Source organism: Phyllobates terribilis, unplaced genomic scaffold (assembly GCF_046119375.1).
Source record: "Phyllobates terribilis strain yellow unplaced genomic scaffold, ASM4611937v1 Scaffold_5__5_contigs__length_657084704, whole genome shotgun sequence".
Classification (NCBI taxonomy): domain Eukaryota; kingdom Metazoa; phylum Chordata; class Amphibia; order Anura; family Dendrobatidae; genus Phyllobates; species Phyllobates terribilis.
Window position 1 is genome coordinate 120,488,171 of NW_027362765.1, and position 22,959 is coordinate 120,511,129.

Consider the following 22,959-nt stretch of genomic DNA (forward strand, 5'->3'; position numbering starts at 1 on the left):
GCGATGCCAGGTGGGGAACCTGCCTGGTTTTGCAGGCCAAATATATCAGGAGTAGTGTTGAGCGATACCTTCCGATATCGGGAAATATCGGATCGGATTGGATCGGACCGATACCGAAAAAGTATCGGATATCGCCGATTCCGATACCGGAAACCAATGCAAGTCAATGGGACATAAATATCGGAATTAAAATAAACCCTTTCTTTCCTTGTAGGTTATTTCTACATGAAGGAAAACAACTAAGAATAATGTAGAATGTATTGGGGGAGGTGGGGGAGACAATAAAGGCATAGAGGTTTAGCCCAGTCAAATGGAATAGCAGGAATTAATATTTTTTTATTATGTTCTGAGTTACGGAAATATTAACTATGTTAAGTATTTTTATATTTTGTCAGATATTTATGTTTCACTACTTCCATGCTCTTCACCTTCTTTTTTACTTCTCCCACACTTTCTCCTTCATCATCCTCAGCATCTTTTTCATCCACTTCTTCTTCACCTTCTTCTTCTTCACCTTCTTCGTATTATTCTTTTTTTTACATTCTTCATATTCTACTTCTTCATCTTCTTCATATTCTTCTTCTTCATCATATTCTTATTTGTGACAGGCATTCCTGTAGTTGTTATCTATAAAAGGTTGGACATTACACCTTTCGTTCTGCCCGTCACAAAAGATTTACAACAGGATTTGTCCGCGTTCAGTTTGGCCTGCAGCAGCAGGTCTTTTCCAGGGGCACCACGAGGAGGAACGGACTCACCCCCATACACTGCTTAGTCATCTTCTGCTTATAATTTAGATATTATCTTTTGCTCTGATTTTTAGTCTTATGCTTAATGTTCTTCCGCTTTTTGTTCTGCAGCTTCTTGTATTTCTGCTTCTTGGTTTTCTGTCTCTTGTTTTTCTGTATCTTGGTGCTTGTCTTCTCTTCTTTGTCTTCTTGGTCAACTTCTTCAGGGTCATCTTCTTGGTCTTCTTCGGGGTGGTCTTCAGGGTCGTCGTCTTCGGGGGTCCTCGTCTTCGGGGTCCTCGTCTTCTTCGGGTTGGTCTTCTGGGTCCTCGTCTTCGGGGTCCTCGTCTTCTTCGGGGTGGTCTTCAGGGTCCTCGTCTTCTTCGGGGTGGTCTTCAGGGTCCTCGTCTTCTTCGGGGTGGTCTTCAGGGTCCTCGTCTTCAGGGTCATTGTCTTCGGGGTCCTCGTCTTCTTAGGGTTGGTCTTCAGGGTCCTCGTCTTCAGGGTCCTCGTCAGGGAGATCCAGAGTGATTACCAAGAACCATTTCAAAAAGCTTGAACTTGGAAATGTAGCAGAAGGTACAAGAAAGCTGAGGAACTACCGAGGACCAGCTGACGGTACTGGAACCCGGATGGATAGCAGAAGGTACAAGAGCCAATGGAACTACCGAGGACCAGCTGATGTTACTGGAACTCGGTTACTAAGCAGGAGGTACCTGTGCCAGAAAGCACTACCAAGGACCAGCAGACGTTGGTGGAACTTGGATACCGAGAAGGAGGCACCTAATCCAAAGGCACTGCCGAGAACCAGCTGACGGTACTGGAACCCGGATGGGTAGCAGAAGGTACAAGAGCCAATGGAACTACCGAGGACCAGCTGATGTTACTGGAACCCGGATGGGTAGCAGAAGGTACAAGAGCCAATGGAACTACCGAGGACCAGCTGATGTTACTGGAACTCGGTTACTAAGCAGGAGGTACCTGTGCCAGAAAGCACTACCAAGGACCAGCAGACGTTGGTGGAACTTGGATACCGAGAAGGAGGCACCTAATCCAAAGGCACTGCCGAGAACCAGCTGACGGTACTGGAACCCGGATGGGTAGCAGAAGGTACCCATGTAAAAAAAAAGTTCAAGGCCGCGAGCCGGCCGCAGTTACCAAAACCCACAGTCCTACAGAGGGTGCTTGTCCTATTGGCACTATGGAACCAGCCTTCATTGCCAGATCCCGCAGCCCACATAGGAGTCACCTAAACTGCAGGCACCATAGAGTCGGCTAACCCGACCGCAACACGACAGGACAACGCATTGGAGGCAAAGTGACGTTGACACTACCCGGAAACAGCTGGCGTGCTGGAACCAGGCTGGGCAGGAGGGAGTACCCGTGCCAAAGACACTGCCGAGAACCAGCTGACGGTACTGGAACCCGGATGGGTAGCAGAAGATACAAGAGCAAATGGAACTACCGAGGACCAGCTGATGTTACTGGAACCCGGATGGGTAGCAGAAGGTACAAGAGCCAATGGAACTACCGAGGACCAGCTGATGTTACTGGAACTCGGTTACTAAGCAGGAGGTACCTGTGCCAGAAAGCACTACCAAGGACCAGCAGACGTTGGTGGAACTTGGATACCGAGAAGGAGGCACCTAATCCAAAGGCACTGCCGAGAACCAGCTGACGGTACTGGAACCCGGATGGGTAGCAGAAGGTACCCATGTAAAAAAAAAGTTCAAGGCCGCGAGCCGGCCGCAGTTACCAAAACCCACAGTCCTACAGAGGGTGCTTGTCCTATTGGCACTATGGAACCAGCCTTCATTGCCAGATCCCGCAGCCCACATAGGAGTCACCTAAACTGCAGGCACCATAGAGTCGGCTAACCCGACCGCAACACGACAGGACAACGCATTGGAGGCAAAGTGACGTTGACACTACCCGGAAACAGCTGGCGTGCTGGAACCAGGCTGGGCAGGAGGGAGTACCCGTGCCAAAGACACTGCCGAGAACCAGCTGACGGTACTGGAACCCGGATGGGTAGCAGAAGATACAAGAGCAAATGGAACTACCGAGGACCAGCTGACGGTACTGGAACCCGGATGGGTAGCAGAAGGTACAAGAGCCAATGGAACTACCGAGGACCAGCTGATGTTACTGGAACTCGGTTACTAAGCAGGAGGTACCTGTGCCAGAAAGCACTACCAAGGACCAGCAGACGTTGGTGGAACTTGGATACCGAGAAGGAGGCACCTAATCCAAAGGCACTGCCGAGAACCAGCTGACGGTACTGGAACCCGGATGGGTAGCAGAAGGTACCCATGTAAAAAAAAAGTTCAAGGCCGCGAGCCGGCCGCAGTTACCAAAACCCACAGTCCTACAGAGGGTGCTTGTCCTATTGGCACTATGGAACCAGCCTTCATTGCCAGATCCCGCAGCCCACATAGGAGTCACCTAAACTGCAGGCACCATAGAGTCGGCTAACCCGACCGCAACACGACAGGACAACGCATTGGAGGCAAAGTGACGTTGACACTACCCGGAAACAGCTGGCGTGCTGGAACCAGGCTGGGCAGGAGGGAGTACCCGTGCCAAAGACACTGCCGAGAACCAGCTGACGGTACTGGAACCCGGATGGGTAGCAGAAGATACAAGAGCAAATGGAACTGCCGAGGACCAGCTGACGGTACTGGAACCCGGATGGGTAGCAGAAGGTACAAGAGCCAATGGAACTACCGAGGACCAGCTGATGTTACTGGAACTCGGTTACTAAGCAGGAGGTACCTGTGCCAGAAAGCACTACCAAGGACCAGCAGACGTTGGTGGAACTTGGATACCGAGAAGGAGGCACCTAATCCAAAGGCACTGCCGAGAACCAGCTGACGGTACTGGAACCCGGATGGGTAGCAGAAGGTACCCATGTAAAAAAAAAGTTCAAGGCCGCGAGCCGGCCGCAGTTACCAAAACCCACAGTCCTACAGAGGGTGCTTGTCCTATTGGCACTATGGAACCAGCCTTCATTGCCAGATCCCGCAGCCCACATAGGAGTCACCTAAACTGCAGGCACCATAGAGTCGGCTAACCCGACCGCAACACGACAGGACAACGCATTGGAGGCAAAGTGACGTTGACACTACCCGGAAACAGCTGGCGTGCTGGAACCAGGCTGGGCAGGAGGGAGTACCCGTGCCAAAGACACTGCCGAGAACCAGCTGACGGTACTGGAACCCGGATGGGTAGCAGAAGATACAAGAGCAAATGGAACTACCGAGGACCAGCTGACGGTACTGGAACCCGGATGGGTAGCAGAAGGTACAAGAGCCAATGGAACTACCGAGGACCAGCTGATGTTACTGGAACTCGGTTACTAAGCAGGAGGTACCTGTGCCAGAAAGCACTACCAAGGACCAGCAGACGTTGGTGGAACTTGGATACCGAGAAGGAGGCACCTAATCCAAAGGCAATGCCGAGAACCAGCTGACGGTACTGGAACCCGGATGGGTAGCAGAAGGTACCCATGTAAAAAAAAAGTTCAAGGCCGCGAGCCGGCCGCAGTTACCAAAACCCACAGTCCTACAGAGGGTGCTTGTCCTATTGGCACTATGGAACCAGCCTTCATTGCCAGATCCCGCAGCCCACATAGGAGTCACCTAAACTGCAGGCACCATAGAGTCGGCTAACCCGACCGCAACACGACAGGACAACGCATTGGAGGCAAAGTGACGTTGACACTACCCGGAAACAGCTGGCGTGCTGGAACCAGGCTGGGCAGGAGGGAGTACCCGTGCCAAAGACACTGCCGAGAACCAGCTGACGGTACTGGAACCCGGATGGGTAGCAGAAGGTACAAGAGCCAATGGAACTGCCGAGAACCAGCTGGCGGTGCTGGAGCCCAGGGATAAGAATGAAAACAGAGGAGCCAGAGGTGTAATTCGAGCAACTTTAAAATGTGTAGTACAGTGGATGTGGACAAAGCAGGAGAAATTGCCGTCCGCACAGCAGGAGAACAGCTGACGTTACTGAACCCCAATAACACGGCAGCAAGTGTTGACTGTGCAGACGGCACTTCCGAGCGCCAACTGGCGGTGCTGGAGCCCAGGGATAAGAATGAAAACAGAGGAGCCAGAGGTGTAATTCGAGCAACTTTAAAATGTGTAGTACAGTGGATGTGGACAAAGCAGGAGAAATTGCCGTCCGCACAGCAGGAGAACAGCTGACGTTACTGAACCCCAATAACACGGCAGCAAGTGTTGACTGTGCAGACGGCACTTCCGAGCGCCAACTGGCGGTGCTGGAGCCCAGGGATAAGAATGAAAACAGAGGAGCCAGAGGTGTAATTCGAGCAACTTTAAAATGTGTAGTACAGTGGATGTGGACAAAGCAGGAGAAATTGCCGTCCGCACAGCAGGAGAACAGCTGACGTTACTGAACCCCAATAACACGGCAGCAAGTGTTGACTGTGCAGACAGCACTTCCGAGCGCCAACTGGCGGTGTTGGAGCCCAGGGTAAATACTAAAAACGGAGGAGCCAGAGGTGTAATTGGAGCAAGTTTTAAATAAGTAGCACAGTGAATATGGACAGAGCAGGAGAAATTGCCGTGAACACAGCAGGGGAACAGCTGACGTTACCGAACCCCAATAACACCGCAGCAAGTGTTGACTGTGCAGACGGCACTTCCGAGCGCCAACTGGCGGTGCTGGAGCCCAGGGATAAGAATGAAAACAGAGGAGCCAGAGGTGTAATTGGAGCAACTTTAAAATCTGTAGTAGTGAGAATGTGGACAGAGCAGGAGAAATTGCCGTCCGCACAGCAGGGGAACAGCTGACGTTACTGAACCCCAATAACATGGTAGCAAGTGTTGACTGTGCAGACAGCACTTCCGAGCGCCAACTGGCGGTGCTGGAGCCCAGGGATAAGAATGAAAACAGAGGAGCCAGAGGAGTAATTGGAGCAACTTTAAAATGTGTAGTACAGTGGATGTGGACAAATCAGGAGAAATTGCCGTCCGCACAGCAGGAGAACAGCTGACGTTACTGAACCCCAATAACACGGCAGCAAGTGTTGACTGTGCAGACGGCACTTCCGAGCGCCAACTGGCGGTGTTGGAGCTCAGGGATTACAGTTCAGGTGGTAGAAACATGAACAGAACAGGAGACCTGGATACTGTTGCCAACCAATTATTTATTCTGGAAGAGGACTGGCAAATTCATGAGAGATCCAGGCCTTGTTCATTTTGAGAAAAGTAAGCCGGTCAACGTTATCGGAGGATAGTCGCATGCGACGGTCTGTTAGTACACCACCTGCGGCACTAAAGACGCGTTCCGATAATACACTAGCAGCAGGGCAAGCTAGCACCTCCAGTGCATACTGACTAAGCTCTGGCCATGTATCCAGCTTACAGACCCAAAACTTGAAGGGAGAAGAGCCGTCTGGGAGTACACTAAGAGGGCAAGACATGTAGTCTGTCACCATCTGACGGAAACGTTGCCTCCTGCTGACTGGAGCTGTCTGTGATGGTGTAGACATTTGTGGCGGCGGGGACACAAAACTTTGCCACATTTCGGCCATACTGGTCTTGCCTTGTGCTGAGGCGCTGCTTCTGCTCCCTCTTTGTGCAGAGCTTCCTCCACTGCCTCGACGCACTGAGCTGCTTTGTAAAGCACTAGCAGCACTGCTCTCGGTTGGAATGGAGAACATGATGGAATGCACCAGTGCGTCTTGGTACTCCCGCATTTTACGCTCCCGGTTCAATGGTGTTATGAGGCTTTGTAAGTTGTCCCGGTAGCGAGGATCTAGGAGGGGGGACACCCAATAATCAGCCGTGTTGAGAATGTGGGCGATGCGGCGGTCGTTTCTGAGGCACTGCAGCATGAAATCAACCATGTGCTGCAGACTGCCAACTGGCCAAGAAACGCTGTCCCCTGCTTGAGGCGTGATCTCTGCCTGCTCTGCATCACCCCACCCTCGCTCTAGATACTGACTACTAGAGCATTGTGTACCTCCCTCCTCTGGACAGATGTCTTCCTCATCCATTGACTCCTCCTCATCCTCCTCACAAAGTGTCCCCTGCCTAGGCCTTTGTGAGGAACCACGTTGCGCAGACTGTAGAGAAGCAGATGGCATTTGTGACTCCTCATCCTCCACCTCTTCCAAAACCTCGTCCCTTAGTGCTTGCAGTGTTTTTTCAAGCAGGCAGATAAGGGGGATAGTCATGCTGACTAGTGCATCATCTGCACTCGCCATCCGCGTGGAATAATCGAAGGCACGCAAAACGTGGCAAATGTCCTTCATAGAGGCCCACTCAGTGGTGGTGAAGTGTGAACGGCGCGCACTGCGACTTGTTTGCGCCTGCTGCAGCTGGTACTCCATTACTGCTGCCTGCTGCTCACACAACCTCTCCAACATATGTAATGTTGAATTCCACCTGGTGGGTAGGTCACATATGATGCGATGTTCCGGAAGACATAATCGGCGCTGCAGAGCTGCAATGCGTGATCTTGCATTGCTGGAACGCCGCAAGTGAGCGCACTCTATGCGGACCTTGTGAAGCAGTGCATCAAGATCCGGATAGTCCCTCAAAAAACTCTGCACGACCAAGTTGAGCACATGTGCCAGACATGGGATGTGAGTGAGGTTGCCTAGGCCCAGAGCTGCCACCAGATTTCGGCCATTGTCACACACTACCATGCCTGGCTGGAGATTCGCTGGCACAAACCACACGTCACTCTGCTGCTTGATGGCATTCCAGAGCTCCTGCGCTGTGTGGCTTCGATTCCCCAAAGAAATTAATTTTAATACGGCCTGTTGACGTTTGGCCACGGCTGTGCTCATATCGGTCATCATAACAGGTAACCGTTCACGGGTCGATGTGGAGGTAGACCGTGACGGCTCCTGCAGCGCTGATTCAGAGGAACTGGAGTATGAGGAGGAGTCAATGTGTACAGACTGGATTCCTGCAATCCTTGGAGTTGGCAGAACACGTACAGCGCCACTCTCAAGATCTGTACCCGGCTCCACAACATTTACCCAATGGGCAGTGAGGGAAAGGTATCGTCCCTGTCCATGCTTACTGGTCCACGCATCAGTGGTCAGGTGGACCTTGCTACTGACGGCGTTTTGTAGCGCATGTTTAATTTTTCCCTCCACATGATGTTGCAGGGCAGGGACGGCTTGCCTGCTGAAATAAAAGCGGCTGGGCACGTTGTATTGTGGGACTGCCAATGCCATAAAGTTACGGAATGTGTCAGTCTCCACCAGCCTGAATGATAGCATTTCAAGGGCCAGTAGTTTAGCAATGCCAGCATTCAGAGCCTGTGCTCGGGGGTGGTTTGCCGAGTATGGGCGCCTTTTCTCCCATGCCTGTGCTAACGATGGCTGTAGACTGGCCTGGGAGTGTGAGGATGACTGGGAAAGTGGTGCTGTGGGTGGAATTACACTGTGTCTCTGTACAACAGTGCCAGAGATTCTTCCATGGCGATCCTGTGAGGAAGCCGAACCAGCTGTGTGTGAGCTGGAGGAAGAGGCTACAACACGAGCTGAAGAGGTGGTAGGTGGCGCTGTAGGTTGGCCTAGGTCTTCAGTGTGTTTGTGTAACTCCACCACGTGCTTGGTCCGCACATGTTTCCACATATTTGTGGTATTGAGGTTGCTGACACTTTTCCCTCTTTTCACCTTCTGATTACACAGCTTGCATTTGACAAAGCAAATGTCATCTGCAACTGTGTCAAAAAAGGACCAGGCACTGCAAGTCTTGGGAGCGCCCGCTTTGGATTTTGGAAGAGCCATGCTCCTAATGGGTGCCGAAGTGGAGGCTACAGGCAACCAAGTCTGCCCCCTCCCTCTCCCTCCTTTTTGGGCCGTTCGGGGAATCTCTTCCTCAGAGCTGCTCCCACCACCTTCCTGTCCCTCACGCCATGATGGGTCAAGGACCTCATCATCTACACCACCCTCTTCAAACAACTGCTTCTCCTGGGTAGTCTCGACAGCACAGTACGCACCAGAAAGTGGCACCTGAGTCTCATCATCAGATGCGTACTGAGGTGTGCTGCTGACCATAGGCACTGGCCCACCCGCCTCTTCAGATTCAGAGAGACAAAACGGTTGCGCATCACTGCATACTACCTCTTCTTCAAATTCTCGAATTCTGCTTGGCTGGCCCCCTCTTTCCAAGCCAAGAGATTCAGAGAACAGAAGTAGAGATGGCTCCTGTCCAGGGCTCTCTGACTGCCTGGGCAATTTGGCAGGTGGTGAAGAGACAGATGGGTGCTCTTCAGTGCTCAGGACCTGAGAGGATCTGGAACTAATTGAAGTCGATGCGTTAGCTGCCATCCATCCGACAACGGCTTCAATTTGGTCCTCGCGCAGCAGTGGGGTACGGCTAGCTCCTACAAAGCTGCGCATAAAGGACTGTTCCCTGGTAAAACTGGGGGATGCTGAGTCACTGGTGCCCGCAGCAGGCACAGAATCCCCACGTCCTCTCCCTGCAGGCACAGAATCCTCACGTCCTCTCCCTGCAGAAACTCCACGCCCACGACCACGACCACATGCCTTACTCCCTGCCTTCTTCATCTTGGTAGACTGATAAAGATAGGCAGAAAAGTACTAAGGGCTTAGTGTGCTTATTCCTGAACAGCTGCTAACAGGTATAAGAAACACTAATTTTATAAAGTGTGGACTAGACTTTAATATGAGCTAATGTGGCCTACACAACTGTAAAGTGGAGTGTTTGGTGAACTTTATTTAGGTTTTTTTTGTCACAAAAAGACACTGGATGTGCCTAAAGATGTAATAACGATAGTATCACAAACTTTTTGTAGCTATTACAATGTAGGAAGGTAACCTACAATGCAATAGATGAGGCTGCAAAAAATAGGCTAATACTAATCTGGCTGGGGCTGCAGGGCCCAATGCTGCAGAAAGGCTCCTCTATCTACTCCTATATAGTGTGTTTGGAATCAATTTAGCTGAATATGGATGGAACCACCACACTAATAGGAGATATCAGGAAAAATTATGAATTGGCAATAAAGGACAATGTATGAGGCAGTGACACACACTGAGTGCACTACAACCAGACGGGGTTGAAGCACACACTACAGGGTGAGCTGCACTCACACACCAGACCTTGCAGACAGCGGTGAACAGTACAGATGCAGAGCACTGTGCACTAGTGCTGCAAGACGGAAAAAAATTCTCTATCTACTCCTATATAGTGTGTTTGGAACCAATTTAGCTGAATACAGATGGAACCACCACACTAATAGGAGATATCAGGAAAAATTATGAATTGGCAATAAAGGACAATGTATGAGGCAGTGACACACACTGAGTGCACTACAACCAGACGGGGTTGAAGCACACACTACAGGGTGAGCTGCACTCACACACCAGACCTTGCAGACAGCGGTGAACAGTACAGATGCAGAGCACTGTGCACTAGTGCTGCAAGACGGAAAAAAATTTCTCTATCTACTCCTATATAGTGTGTTTGGAACCAATTTAGCTGAATACAGATGGAACCACCACACTAATAGGAGATATCAGGAAAAATTATGAATTGGCAAAAAAGGACAATGTATGAGGCAGTGACACACACTGAGTGCACTACAACCAGACTTGGCTGAAGCACACACTACAGGGTGAGCTGCACTCACACACACAGACCTTGCAGATAGCGGTGAACAGCACAGGGAACTGTGCACTAGCACTGCAAGGCACAGTGATTTAGAAAGTAGCTTGGGTAAAGCAGTATAGAGCAAATAGGTAGCTAAAACTGTCCCTCAGAACAACAGCGTCCTATCCCTAACTGAATTCACAGCAGAGTGAGCTCAAAATGGCGGCGGTGGCTTTTATAGTGCATCATGACATCATTTCAGCAGCCAATCACAGCCATGCCATTAGTTAAGATGCCTACATGCCTAACAGGATGTGCCCACACTTCTTAGGATCCTCATTGGCTGAATAAAATGAAAATGTCTCATTGCATTATGGGAACTTCCGATTCCGGTATACGATATTGCAATAGTATCGGAATTAAGTATCGGAATTCCGATACCGCGAATATCGGCCGATACCCGATATTTCAGTATCGGAATGCTCAACACTAATCAGGAGTCCCACCCGCGGGCCAGATTTTGACATATGTGATCTAAAGATATATTATTATAGACGTTATATTCTTGTACATAGGGGGCAGTATTATAGTAGTTATATTCTTTTATATAGAGGCAGTATTATAGTAGTTATATTCTTGTATACAGTACAGACCAAAAGTTTGGACACACCTCATTTAAAGATTTTTCTGTATTTTCATGACTTTGAAAATTGTATATTCACACTGAAGGCATCAAAACTATGAATTAACACATGTGGAATTATATACTTAACAAAAAAGTGTGAAACAACTGAAAATATGTCTTATATTCTAGGTTCTTCAAAGTAGCCACTTTTTGCTTTGATGACTGCTTTGCACACTCTTGGCATTCTCTTGATGAGCTTCAAGAGGTAGTCAGCCGGAAATGGTTTTCACTTCACAGGTGTGCCCTGTCAGGTTTAATAAGTGGGATTTCTTGCCTTATAAATGGGGTTGGGACCATCTGTTGTGTTGTGCAGAAGTCTGGTGGATACACAGCTGATAGTCCTACTGAATAGACTGTTAGAATTTGTATTATGGCAAGAAAAAAGTAGCGAAGTAAAGAAAAACAAGTGGCCATCATTACTTTAAGAAATGAAGGTCGGTCAGTGAGTCCGAAAAATTGGGCAAACTTTGAAAGTGTCCCCAAGTGCAGTTGCAAAAACCATCAAGCACTACAAAGAAACTGGCTCACATGAGGACCGCCCCAGGAAAGGAAGACCAAGAGTCACCTCTGCTTCTGAGGATAAGTTTATCTGAGTCACCAGCCTCAGAAATCGCAGGTTAACAGCAGCTCAGATTAGAGACCAGGTCAATGCCACACAGAGTTCTAGCAGCAGATACATCTGTACAACAACTGTTAAGAGGAGACTTTGTGCAGCAGGCCTTCATGGTACAATAGCGGCTAGGAAACCACTGCTAAGGACAGGCAACAAGCAGAAGAGACTTGTTTGGGCTAAAGAACACAAGGAATGGACATTAGACCAGTGGAAATCTGTGCTTTGGTCTGATGAGTCCAAATTTGAGATCTTTGGTTCCAACCACCGTGAAGCATGGAGGAGGAGGTGTGATGGTGTGGGGGTGCTTTGCTGGTGACACTTGGGGATTTATTCAAAATTGAAGGCATACTGAACCAGCATGGCTACCACAGCATCTTGCAGCGGCATGCTATTCCATCCGTTTTGCGTTTAGTTGGACCATCATTTATTTTTCAACAGGACAATGACCCCAAACACACCTCCAGGCTGTGTAAGGGCTATTTGACCAAGAAGGAGAGCGATGGGGTGCTACGCCAGATGACCTGGCCTCCACAGTCACCAGACCTGAACCCAATCGAGATGGTTTGGGGTGAGCTGGACCGCAGAGTGAAGGCAAAAGGGCCAACAAGTGCTAAGCATCTCTGGGAACTCCTTCAAGATTGTTGGAAGACCATTTCCGGTGACTACCTCTTGAAGCTCATCAAGAGAATGCCCAGAGTGTGCAAAGCAGTCATCAAAGCAAAAGGTGGCTACTTTGAAGAACCTAGAATATAAGACATATTTTCAGTTGTTTCACACTTTTTTTGTTAAGTATATAATTCCACATGTGTTAATTCATAGTTTTGATGTCTTCAGTGTGAATGTACAATTTTCAAAGTCATGAAAATGCAGAAAAAAAAATCTTTAAATGAGGTGTGTCCAAACTTTTGGTCTGTTCTGTATATTGGCAGTATTATAGTAGTTATATTCTTGTACAGAGGGGGCAGTATTATAGTAATTATATTCTTGTATATAGGGGGTAGTATTATAGTAGTTATATTCTTGTACATAGAGGCAGTATTATAGTAGTTATATTCCTGTACATAGGAGCAGTATTATAGTAGTTATATTCTTGTACATAGGGCAGTATTATAGTAGTTATATTCTTGTACATAGGGGGCAGTATTATAGTAGTTATATTCTTGTACAGAGGGGGCAGTATTATAGTAATTATATTCTTGTACATAGGGGGCAGTATTATAGTAGTTATATTCTTGTACATAGAGGGCAGTATTATAGTAGTTATATTCCTGTACCTGGGGGGCAGTATTATAGTAGTTATATTCTTGTACATAGAGGGCAGTATTATAGTAGTTATATTCCTGTACCTGGGGGGCAGTATTATAGTAGTTATATTCCTGTACCTGGGGGGCAGTATTATATTAGTTACAATCTTGTGTAAAGGGGGGAGGGGTTTAGAAGAGTAAAAAGCTTTGAAACTCATGATTTTGGTGTAACTGGCAGCTGCACTAAAATTATGCGACTTTAGTGTTGTCACGTGATTTTCACGCTGCTCCGCCTTAGTGGGCAGAGCTGGAACGGGACAGTGGCATGGTGAGGCAACTGCTGCTTGTTAAATTCTTAACTAGCAGTGGCGTGCGCTACACAACACGAAGGCTCACACAGAGATGTGCATCACTCGTCCAGCACTCTGACTCCAGCCCATCTCCTCATCAAGACCAGTGTTTTCCATGCTGGTCTTGATGTACGAGCCCTTTGACTTCTTTATTCTGGTGTGACTCTATGACCCTATTATCTCATGATGACATCAGTGCTGACTTTGTACCTTATAGAAAGGTTAATCTGCTCTCGTGATTAGGAGAAAACTTGACCCCATGATATAATGATCGTGGATTGACTTTTGTTTTGCTCTAGGAAGTATGACACAGGGCTGTGTGGGGTTCTCTGGATCTGCAAGTCATGCTTTGGCACTAGGCTCTATATTAGTCATAGGACAGTAAAATGCATTTTGCCAGGGAAGTTCTTTTCCTCAAAAGGAGAATTTTCTGAGCAGTCAGAGCAGGGAATGATTCTGACTAATGTGAATCCCTTTTCCATTATTGTAAATGTCAGTCTCATAAAAACCATGAAGGAAACATCGTCAATTATAGATCATGGTGTTGAGGTCTCTGATTACGCAGTTTCGGGTTTTGGAATGTAAAACATATTTCGTATTAGTTCATTGCCAGGATCTAAATGTTAAAAATGTTTTAATAGTCCTTGTTTATAATAGTTGTTTCTTATTTAGCTCATTCAGTTAGATATTATGTCATTTGTTCCACAGTCCGATCCAGAATTATGATGTAATCCTAGAAATCTCCTAATTCATTACATACTCCAATCAGCCATAGCATTAAAGGCTACCTTGTGCTAATAAAACCGCTCTGACCCTTGAGGTATGGACTTCTCGGGACATCTGAAGGTGTCCTGTTGCATTTGGCGCCATGACGTTCACAGCAGATCCTGTAAGTCTTGAGATTCCGCCTCCATGGATCATTCTTGGTTTTCACATCTCAGATGCTTGATCGGGTTGAGATCTGGATCATTTAGACCCCAATTCGTCACCGATCGCTCAATAGACCCTCGAACAGCGCACAGCTCCAGTCTTAGCTCACACGCAGAGCAGAGTATGGATTCAATAGAAAAGATAGGCTTTGTAACCTGTGTGTTGTGCACTCGTGCTGCGCACAATTGGATGAACAATTGAGCGAGCAGTAGGGGGTCTCAGGATTGAGCTCCCCCCACCAATCTGCAGAAATTAAATGTGAAGAAATGCAGTGAATGTTTAGTTAGGCACCGCATACATCAATGTCCTTGTCGCAGGTTAAGGCCTTATTCAGACATCCATTTTTCTTATACGAGTACTATCCGTGGTTTCATGAATAGCACTCATATCTGTTATAGTATTTGTGGTCATTCACATGCCTGTGAGGGTCGTATCAAAATCGGCAATGCAAGTCTATGGGTCAGTGAAAAAATCAGGCTGCACTTGGATGACATCCGAGTGCAATTCAATATTCTTGAACAATCAAGAAATGAAAATGTGGAGAAACTTTTTTCCTTTTTTTCGCTACGAGAAAAACTGATGACTCTCGGACCAAACTCTGATCAAAATAATCGGTACATGAGAAAAACGGACGGAATAAGGCCTAACTCTCATCCTACCATGGATCATTTTTTTGAATGTACTAACCACGTATCGAGACAATGCCTACCATAAGATGCTGTCATCCCGACCAGTGCTTCTCAAACTCTAAGGCGCCCTCTAGTTGTTGGTGAGCCACACGTCAGTTTTCACAGAAGTGGAAAAAAGCAGAACGTTTTCTTTTTTTTTGCTTCTGGCTGCGGTTTCTACTAATATTAATATTCAACAGAGTTTAATTTAATATTCTAACTTCTAGCCATATTATTTTTACCCCACAATATGTTGTAACAACCAAAAAAAAAAAAACCATTGCGGAATTATTTTATTTTTTTTGCAGTTTCACCGCACTTGGATTTTTATTTTTCTGATTTACAGTACATTGAATGGTAAAATAAATGGTGTCCGTTAAAACTACAACTTGTTCCGCGCAAAACAAGTACTGGTACGGTGATGTTGATGGAAAAATTAAAAATGACGTAGCACTTGGGAGAAAACACGAAAACACGAAAAAAAAAATGCCTGATCGGCAAGGGGTTAACTTTGGAATGGTCAATCATGATGCAATCACCAAAAACCTTTTACCTTTAAAGCCCCAAAAGTGAATCATAATTTACTCTAAGGGCTGTTTGGGGTATGTAATATCTCACATGTCAATATATGTAAGGTATATGTCTTACGTGTAGTGGGAGTGGTCCAATACCCTTTTCTTTGGGGCATTCCCCAATCACATGTTGATGAGTCACTCCAGAATATATAATGATCCTGGGCTCACCAAACCCTGGAGCACAGAAGGTGAGTGCAGCCCAGAATAAGGGGGAGCAAAGGCTCTGAGTAATGGAGGGTGGGGGCAGAGGAAGTGAGTGCAGCGGAGAAGCCACAGAGTGCAGTGTGTGCAGGGGAGGGAGTGCAGTCCTGGAGGAGATAATGTGAAGATCTGTCTTCCACCGCGCAAGGGGGTAATGTTTGGGGTCAGGGTTGTGTGCCTCTATTCACAATGACATCTGCTCTCTGCCCCAGGCTCTCCTGCCCCACGGTCACCTGAGATGAGGAGCAAATGACTGACAGCAACAAGATGAATTACTCCAGCACAGTCCAGGTAAGAAGTCACCTCACTCTTAGTGTACCAAACACGTTATCAAGCTTTTATAGAACCACAACACCCAGCATGCCTATCAGAGAGCTGTTCTGATAATACATGTTGGAGGTGTGAGAGCTTGCCTGCATCTTCTGGTCAAAGTGCAGTGTGCACACATAGTATATGACATAGATCTGTATGTGTATATATATGTGAGTTCTGTGTATGTATATGTATATATCATATACATTATATAATTATTTATATTATTATTATTTATTTATATAGCGCCATTCATTCCATGGTGATGTACATGAGAAGGGATTACATACCAAATACTGATATCACTTACGGTAACAAATAAACAATGATAGACTGGTACATAGGGAAGAGGACCCTGCCCTTGCCGGCTTACATTCTACAGGAACGGGGAAGGAGACAGTAGGTTGGGGGTTGCAGTTGCTCCGGTGTTGGTGAGGCGCAGCTCCGGTGTTGGTAAGGCAGTAGCTCCAGTGGTGTTGAGGAGGCAGTGGAGTCATGGCAGGCTGTAGGCTGTCTTGAAGAGATGGGTTTTCATGTTCCGTGTGAAGGATCAGAGTGTGGTGGATAGTCTGACATGTTGGGGCACAGAATTCCAGAGGATGGGGGATATTTGGGAGAAGTCTTGGAGGCGATTGGGTGAGGAACAAATAAGTGTGGAGGAGAGAAGGAGGTCTTGGGAGGACCAGAGATTATGTGAGGGAAAATATCGGGAGGAGACAGGTTTTGGATTGCTTTGTAGGTCAGTGTTAGTAGGTTGAATTGGATACGCTGGGGAAATGAGAGCCAGAGAAGAGATTTGCAGAGGGGAGAAGAGGAGGAGTAACGAGGAGAGAGATGAATTAGTCAGGCAGCAGAGTTAAAAATGGATTGGAGAGGTGCGAGGGTGTTAGCAGGTAGGCCACAGAGGAGGATGTTGCAGTAGTCCAGGCGGGAGATGATGAGGGCATGCACAAGCATTTTAGTAGATTGAGGGTTGAAGAAAGGACGGATTCTGGAAATATTTTTGAGCTGGAGGCTACAAGAGGTGGAAAGAGCTTGGATGTGTGGTATGAAGGACAGGGCAGAGTCAAGGGTTACTCCGAGGCAGCGGATGTCCGGTACAGGGGAAAGCGTGATGTTGTTTATTGTGATAGATAGATCAGGTAGGGAAGATACTTGAAATGGAGGAAAGATGATTAGTTCAGTTTTGTCGACATTAAGCTTGAGGAAGCGAGAGGAGAAGGAGGAGGATATGGCTGATAGACATTCTGGGACTCTGGACAGCAGAGAGGTAGATCTGAGTGTCATCAACGTATAGGTGATACTGGAAGCCATTAGACTTTATGAGCTGTCCCAGGCCAAGGGTATAGATAGAGAAAAGTAGGGGTCCTAGGAAAGAGCCTTGAGGGACTCCAACAGTGAGAGGGCAGGATGAGGAGGTAGTGTGGGAGTGTGAGACGCTAAATGTGAGGTTGGAAAGGTATGAGGAGATCCAGGATAGGGCAAGGTCTTTGACGCCAAAGGAAGAGCGGATCTGTAGTAGGAGGCAGTGGTCAACTGTGTCAAAGGCAGAGAACAGGTCTAGAAGGAGGAGTATGGAGAATTGTCTGATAACGTTTGCTGTAAGTAGGTCATTAGTAATTTTGGTCAGGGCAGTTTCAGTGGGATGATGGGGACGGAAACCAGATTGTAGGTTGTCGAAGAGCAAGTTAGATGAGAAATGGGAGGAAAGTTTAGCGTGAACATGTTGCTCAAGGAGTTTGGAAGCAAATGGGAGAAGCGATATGGGGCGATAGCTTGACATAGCGGTCGGGTCGAGGGATGGCTTTTTGAGGATAGGCGTGATTGTGGCATGTTTGAAAGCAGAAAGGAAGGTACCAGAGGTTAGTGCTAGGTTGAAGAGGTGGGTTAGGGCCGGGATAAGTGTGGTAGTGAGGTTGGGGAGGAGGTGGGATGGGGCCGAGTGCCCAAGTGGTGAGGTGTGATTTGGAGAGGAGGTGAGTAAGCTCTCCTTCAGTGATGTTGGAGAGGGAGGTTATAGGGGAAGGGCATTGGTCTGGTATACAAAGGGGTTGTGGTGGTTGAACAATAAAGACTTGCCTTGTTTGGTCGATCTTATTTTTGAAGTGTGTGGCAAAGTCCTCAGCAGAGATGAGGAGGGTCGGAGGGGGCAGTGGAGGGTGGAGTTAAAAGTGTTGAATAATGGTTTGGGATTGTAGGATAAGGAAGATACAAGAGTTGTGAAGTATGCTTGTTTAGTAGAGGTGAGGGCTGATTTGAAAGCGAGTGTTGCTAGATTGAATGCAGTGAAGTCATCATGTGAATGTGTTTTCTTCCAATGCCGCTCCGCAACCCTGGACACTTGCTGAAGCTTTTTAGTGAGGTTATTGTGCCAGGGTTGTCTATTGATTTGTCGCACTCTGCCATGCACGAGAGCGGCGACTGCATCAATAGCTGTTGCGAGAGTGGCATTGTAGAAGGCATTGGCGCTGTCTGTGTCATGAAGTGAAGATATGGATATCAGTGGTAGAATAGAGTCAGAGAGTGTGTGAGTTTCTAGATGTGCGAGGTTTCTGCGGGGGTTTGCTAGTTGCTGGACATGGATGACAGGAGAGGAGGACAGGGATGAGAAAGTGAGTAGATGGTTGTCAGATAGGAGGAGAGGGGAGGTTGTGAAGTTAGGTAGGGAGCAGAGACGGGTGAAGATAAGGTCTAATGTATGTCAGTTTGTGTGGGTGGCTGACGAGGACCACTGAGTAAGTCCAAAAGATGAAGTACTGTAAGTGACAGGAGTTTGGAGGCTGCTGACTGGCGAGTGTCAGTGGGGATGTTGAAGTCGCCCATGATAATGGTGGGAATGTCAGCAGAGAGAAAGTGAAGAAGTCGGGTGGAGAATTGGTCAATAAATGCAGTGACCGGGCCCGGAGGTCTGTATATGACGGCCACTTGGAGGTTGGAGGGAGAGTAGATGCGGACAGAGTGGACTTCAAAAGAAGGGAGAATAAGGGAGGGTAGAGGTGGGATTGGGTTAAAGGTGCAGTTGTTAGAAAGGAGAAGACCCACTCCTCCACCATGTCTGTTGTCAGGGCGAGGAGTGTGAGTGAAGTGGAGGCCGCCGTAACACAGCGCAGCAGGGGAGGCAGTGTTAGAGGGTGTCAGCCATGTTTCAATGAGGCCCAGGAAGGTGAAATTGCGGGAGGTAAAGAGGTCATGAATCACATGGAGCTTATTGTTGACAGAGCGGGCATTCCACAGGGCTCCAGAGAGAGGGAGCAGGGGGGTGGGCGTCAGGGTGATGGGTTTTAGGTAGATGAGGTTGCGGTAGTTAATTTTTGGTTTGGAGCAATAGGATGGGGAATAGATGGGAAGCAGCAGCTGTAGGGGTCCAGGATTAGGGGATATGTAGCCAGCAGTCAGGAGAAGCAGAGAGAGGGAGAGCAGGTGGGAGAAGGCGAGTCGATGACTTGTTTTGTGTTTTAGTAGGATAGATCTGAGGTTGAGAAGCCGGCCTGCAGATGAGGTCAGGTGGGGAGGTAACAGGGACCGAGAGATGATTATTTGGTTAGAGGGAGCTGGGGTTTGGGGATAGCGAAGGAGAGTGAGGATTAGTGGATCAAAAACTTTAAGAGCATATGTTGACATAGTGAAAGGATAGGAGTAGGTTGAAAGAAAAGCTGGGAAAATGTGATAAGCAGTGCTTACTGTTCCCTTCTGGTCTGCAGATACACTCCACGGTCATCAGACCTATCTGTGCACATACTGCGGTAGATTTTCTGTGTGCGGGCCGTAGGTACAGATTCTGAACAAACCCTGTCGTCCAATCCCGGCAGTCATTCTTCCAGCCCATACACATAAGATATTTATCTGCAGATCATTGGCAGATTAAGCTTTTTTGGTAATCTTTGTCATTAATCTTAAAGGGAAACTGCCAGTAACGTTTGCTCTAGGCTAGTGGGGTGAGTGCAGGGTAAGGCAGTGTAAAACATTCTCATGAATACCTATTTCACTACTATCCGGTGCCGCATTGCGCAGAAATTCGTATATTATTTATGTGCACAGTAGACTTACAAGTGGAGGTGTGATATCACTGCACTTCCAGTCCTCCACTCCTCTTTGCTTCTTCCTGTCGGTGGCGCTCTCCACTACTTGATAGACAGTGCAGACAGAGGGATCTAAGATTTCACCTCCACTCTTCACTGTCAATCAGGGCAGGTGCAGACAACCGTGTATTCTCTCATCCTAGAAAATCAGGTCGATTATGCTAATCACACTGTGATTACAGTGTAATCCCATTCTCTCGGATGAGAAGATGGATAGAAAAATATCTCCATTCTGTCAGTCCATGGAAATCAGACTGCACTCAGACGTCATCCGAGTGCAGTCCAAAGGTTTCCACGCACTCATTCAGTTGCATGGCTGAGTGTGATCCGACTATCAAGCTGGGGCATGCAGCAATTATTTCCTCGGACCGGCGCTGGCCGAGAAGAAACTGACATGTGCACGGCCCCATAGCATAATATTGGTCTTTGTTCGATCCGATGTTTTGTTGGATCGCACTCTGGCCGAAAATATGCTCATCTCTAACTGTCCTTAAGCAGAGGACAGCAGCGCTGGTGGGGAGAGCAAAGAGGAGCCAAGGACCACACGTACGCCTACCGGTGTGTTTGACCCTAATTTGCATATGAATAAAATACAAATTTATGTTCAATAAGGCAATTGGATAGTGGTGAAATAGGGCATTTTTTTATGAATTATTATCTTGCACTACATCTGCTAGGTTAAGGCAAATGTTACTGATAGATTCCTTTAAGTCCCCCATACACAGTAAAATAAATTTGACTGAACCTGATATTGACAAGTTAATGTGAATGGAGATACGGGTGATATGGGGGAAAATAGGGGTCGGCTAAACTCCCAACTTTTTTATTCTTTAAATATCAGCCGGCACCCTGGTTGTCTGGCAGCAGCTTTTTCTGCTGAAAATGCATAAGATGAACTTTCATGTGTATGGGGATAGTCGGGTACGATGGCTGCCAACTGAAAGAGCCTCAGACAAACTGACTAACTATGTGTATAACCACCAAAGTCATCAGATTGTCAGTAGATCTTCCCAAAATATCTGGATCTGCCAATAAATCATATATCAATGACAAGTGTAGAGGCATGGACAAAATCATGTAAACTGTCCGACTGCTAGCTGCTGTAAGTTGTATGGGCAGTCTTAAAGAGATGCCCCACTTTTATATATTTTAATACTCGACAGGTTTTCTCCTTTTAAAAAGAACAAAATCTGACATACTTACAACTGCTGCTCCGGGGCTGCCTCTCTCCTGTGCCATTTGGTCTTTTTTGACATGGCGACAACTACGTCATTCTGCAGCAGCAGTCGGAAAGTAAGGTCAGGTTCACACATCAGTGTTTTGCTGTCCAGTACAGACCACGATGCTCCGACTTGGCCGCAGGTCTCCTCACTCAAACTGGACATCATCTTCATAGAGATATAAGAGGTTGTCAAGTTCAGATCAGAACACCCATGGCCGGGCTTTGCATCATGTTCTGTACTCGAAATATGAATGTTTAAATCTCATTCATATGCTGTGGGCAAAATCTGCAGCATTAATTATCTGGAGCCTCAGGTCTAAAATGTGCAGCATGTCAATTTATAAAGCGGAAGTGTCATTGCAGCATGGAAATTAGAGTTTGGGTTTTTTAAATCTGCAATGCAAAGGCCAAATCACACGATTTCCGGTGGGAATGTACCCTAAGGGATCAAATGTCAGAGTTGGGTTTGAGTCTGTGCTTATGGAGATTTGCTTGGGATGTAAACCCAATTGCTAGATTTTTTTTTTAATTAACGTGAAATTGATTAATTAAATGGTAGATTTTTCATTTGAATTCCGTCTATACACATAGAACATTTTAGCATACTGCCCTAATTATGGTGACTTTAATAGATCGCCTCTATGGTGTCTGTTGTAATAAGCCAAACAATACGAGGCTCTCTATCTTGGACTCTGTACACGGGCAAAGATCAATCACATTGCAAGAAAACCTGTGGGCCCCACTATCAGCATTCGGTCAGCATTTTTTCTCAGGAGTGAGAGCCAAAACCAGGAGAGGAACAATCAGAGAAAAGGTATAATAGAAACAAGTCACCAATTCTACATTTATCACCCACTCCTGAGAAAAAATACTGACCGAATACTGATAATAGGGCTGTGGCCTGACACTTAAGCTTTATTCACTCATCAGTATTCATTTGCCAAAACCAGGAGTGTCTCCAAAACACAACAGGTGTCAATCTGTCAATTTATAGTTTTTCTCTGTAGGTTCTACTCCTGGTCTCAGCATAAAAACACTGATTATTATTTATTATAGCGCCATTTATTCCATGGCGCTTTACATGTGAAAAGGGTATACATAGCTAAACAATTACAATAATCTTGAACAATACAAGTCACCGACTGGTACAGAAGGAGCGAGGACCCTGCCCGCGAGGGCTCACAGTGTACAAGAGATGGGTGAGGATACAGTAGGTGAGGGTAGAGCTGGTCGTGCAGCGGTATGGTGGAGCGAGGGTTACTGCAGGTTGTAGGCTTGTCGGAAGAGGTGGGTCTTCAGGTTCTGTGTGAAGGTTTTCACGGTAGGCGAGAGTCTGATGTGTTGGGGTAGAGAGTTCCAGAGTAGGGGGGGATGCACGGGAGAAATCTTGTATGTGATTGTGGGAAGAGGAGATAAGAGGGGAGCAGAGAAGGAGATCTTGTGAGGATCGGAGGTTGCATGCAGGTAAGTACTGGGAGACTAGATCACAGATATATGGAGGAGACAGGTTGTGGATGGCTTTGTATGCCATGGTTAGGGTCTTGAACTGGAGTCTCTGGGCAATGAGGAGCCAGTGAAGGGATTGACAGAGGGGAGAGGTGGGGGAATAGCGGGGGACAGGTGGATTAGTCGGGCAGCAGAGTTTAGGATAGATTGAAGGGGCGCAGGAGTGTTGGAAGGGATGCCACAGAGCAGGAGGTTGCAGTCGTCAAGACGGGAGATGATGAGGGCATGCACTAGTGTTTTT

The 22,959-nt window shown here is 47.2% G+C and overlaps 1 protein-coding gene across 2 annotated transcripts in view; it reads left to right on the top strand.

Moving 5' to 3' along the window:
* TNFRSF6B (TNF receptor superfamily member 6b) overlaps positions 1-22,959 on the top strand; it is a 253,607-nt gene that overhangs the window by 227,315 nt on the left and 3,333 nt on the right. The window contains exon 2 of one of the 2 annotated variants that reach the window (XM_073681037.1): positions 15,810-15,890. In XM_073681037.1, coding sequence (XP_073537138.1) covers positions 15,849-15,890 — 42 coding nt within the window. In that variant the 5' untranslated portion in view covers positions 15,810-15,848. Of the gene's footprint in view, positions 1-15,576; positions 15,891-22,959 lie in introns of those variants that run through there. The other variant, XM_073681038.1, reaches the window with a different exon arrangement.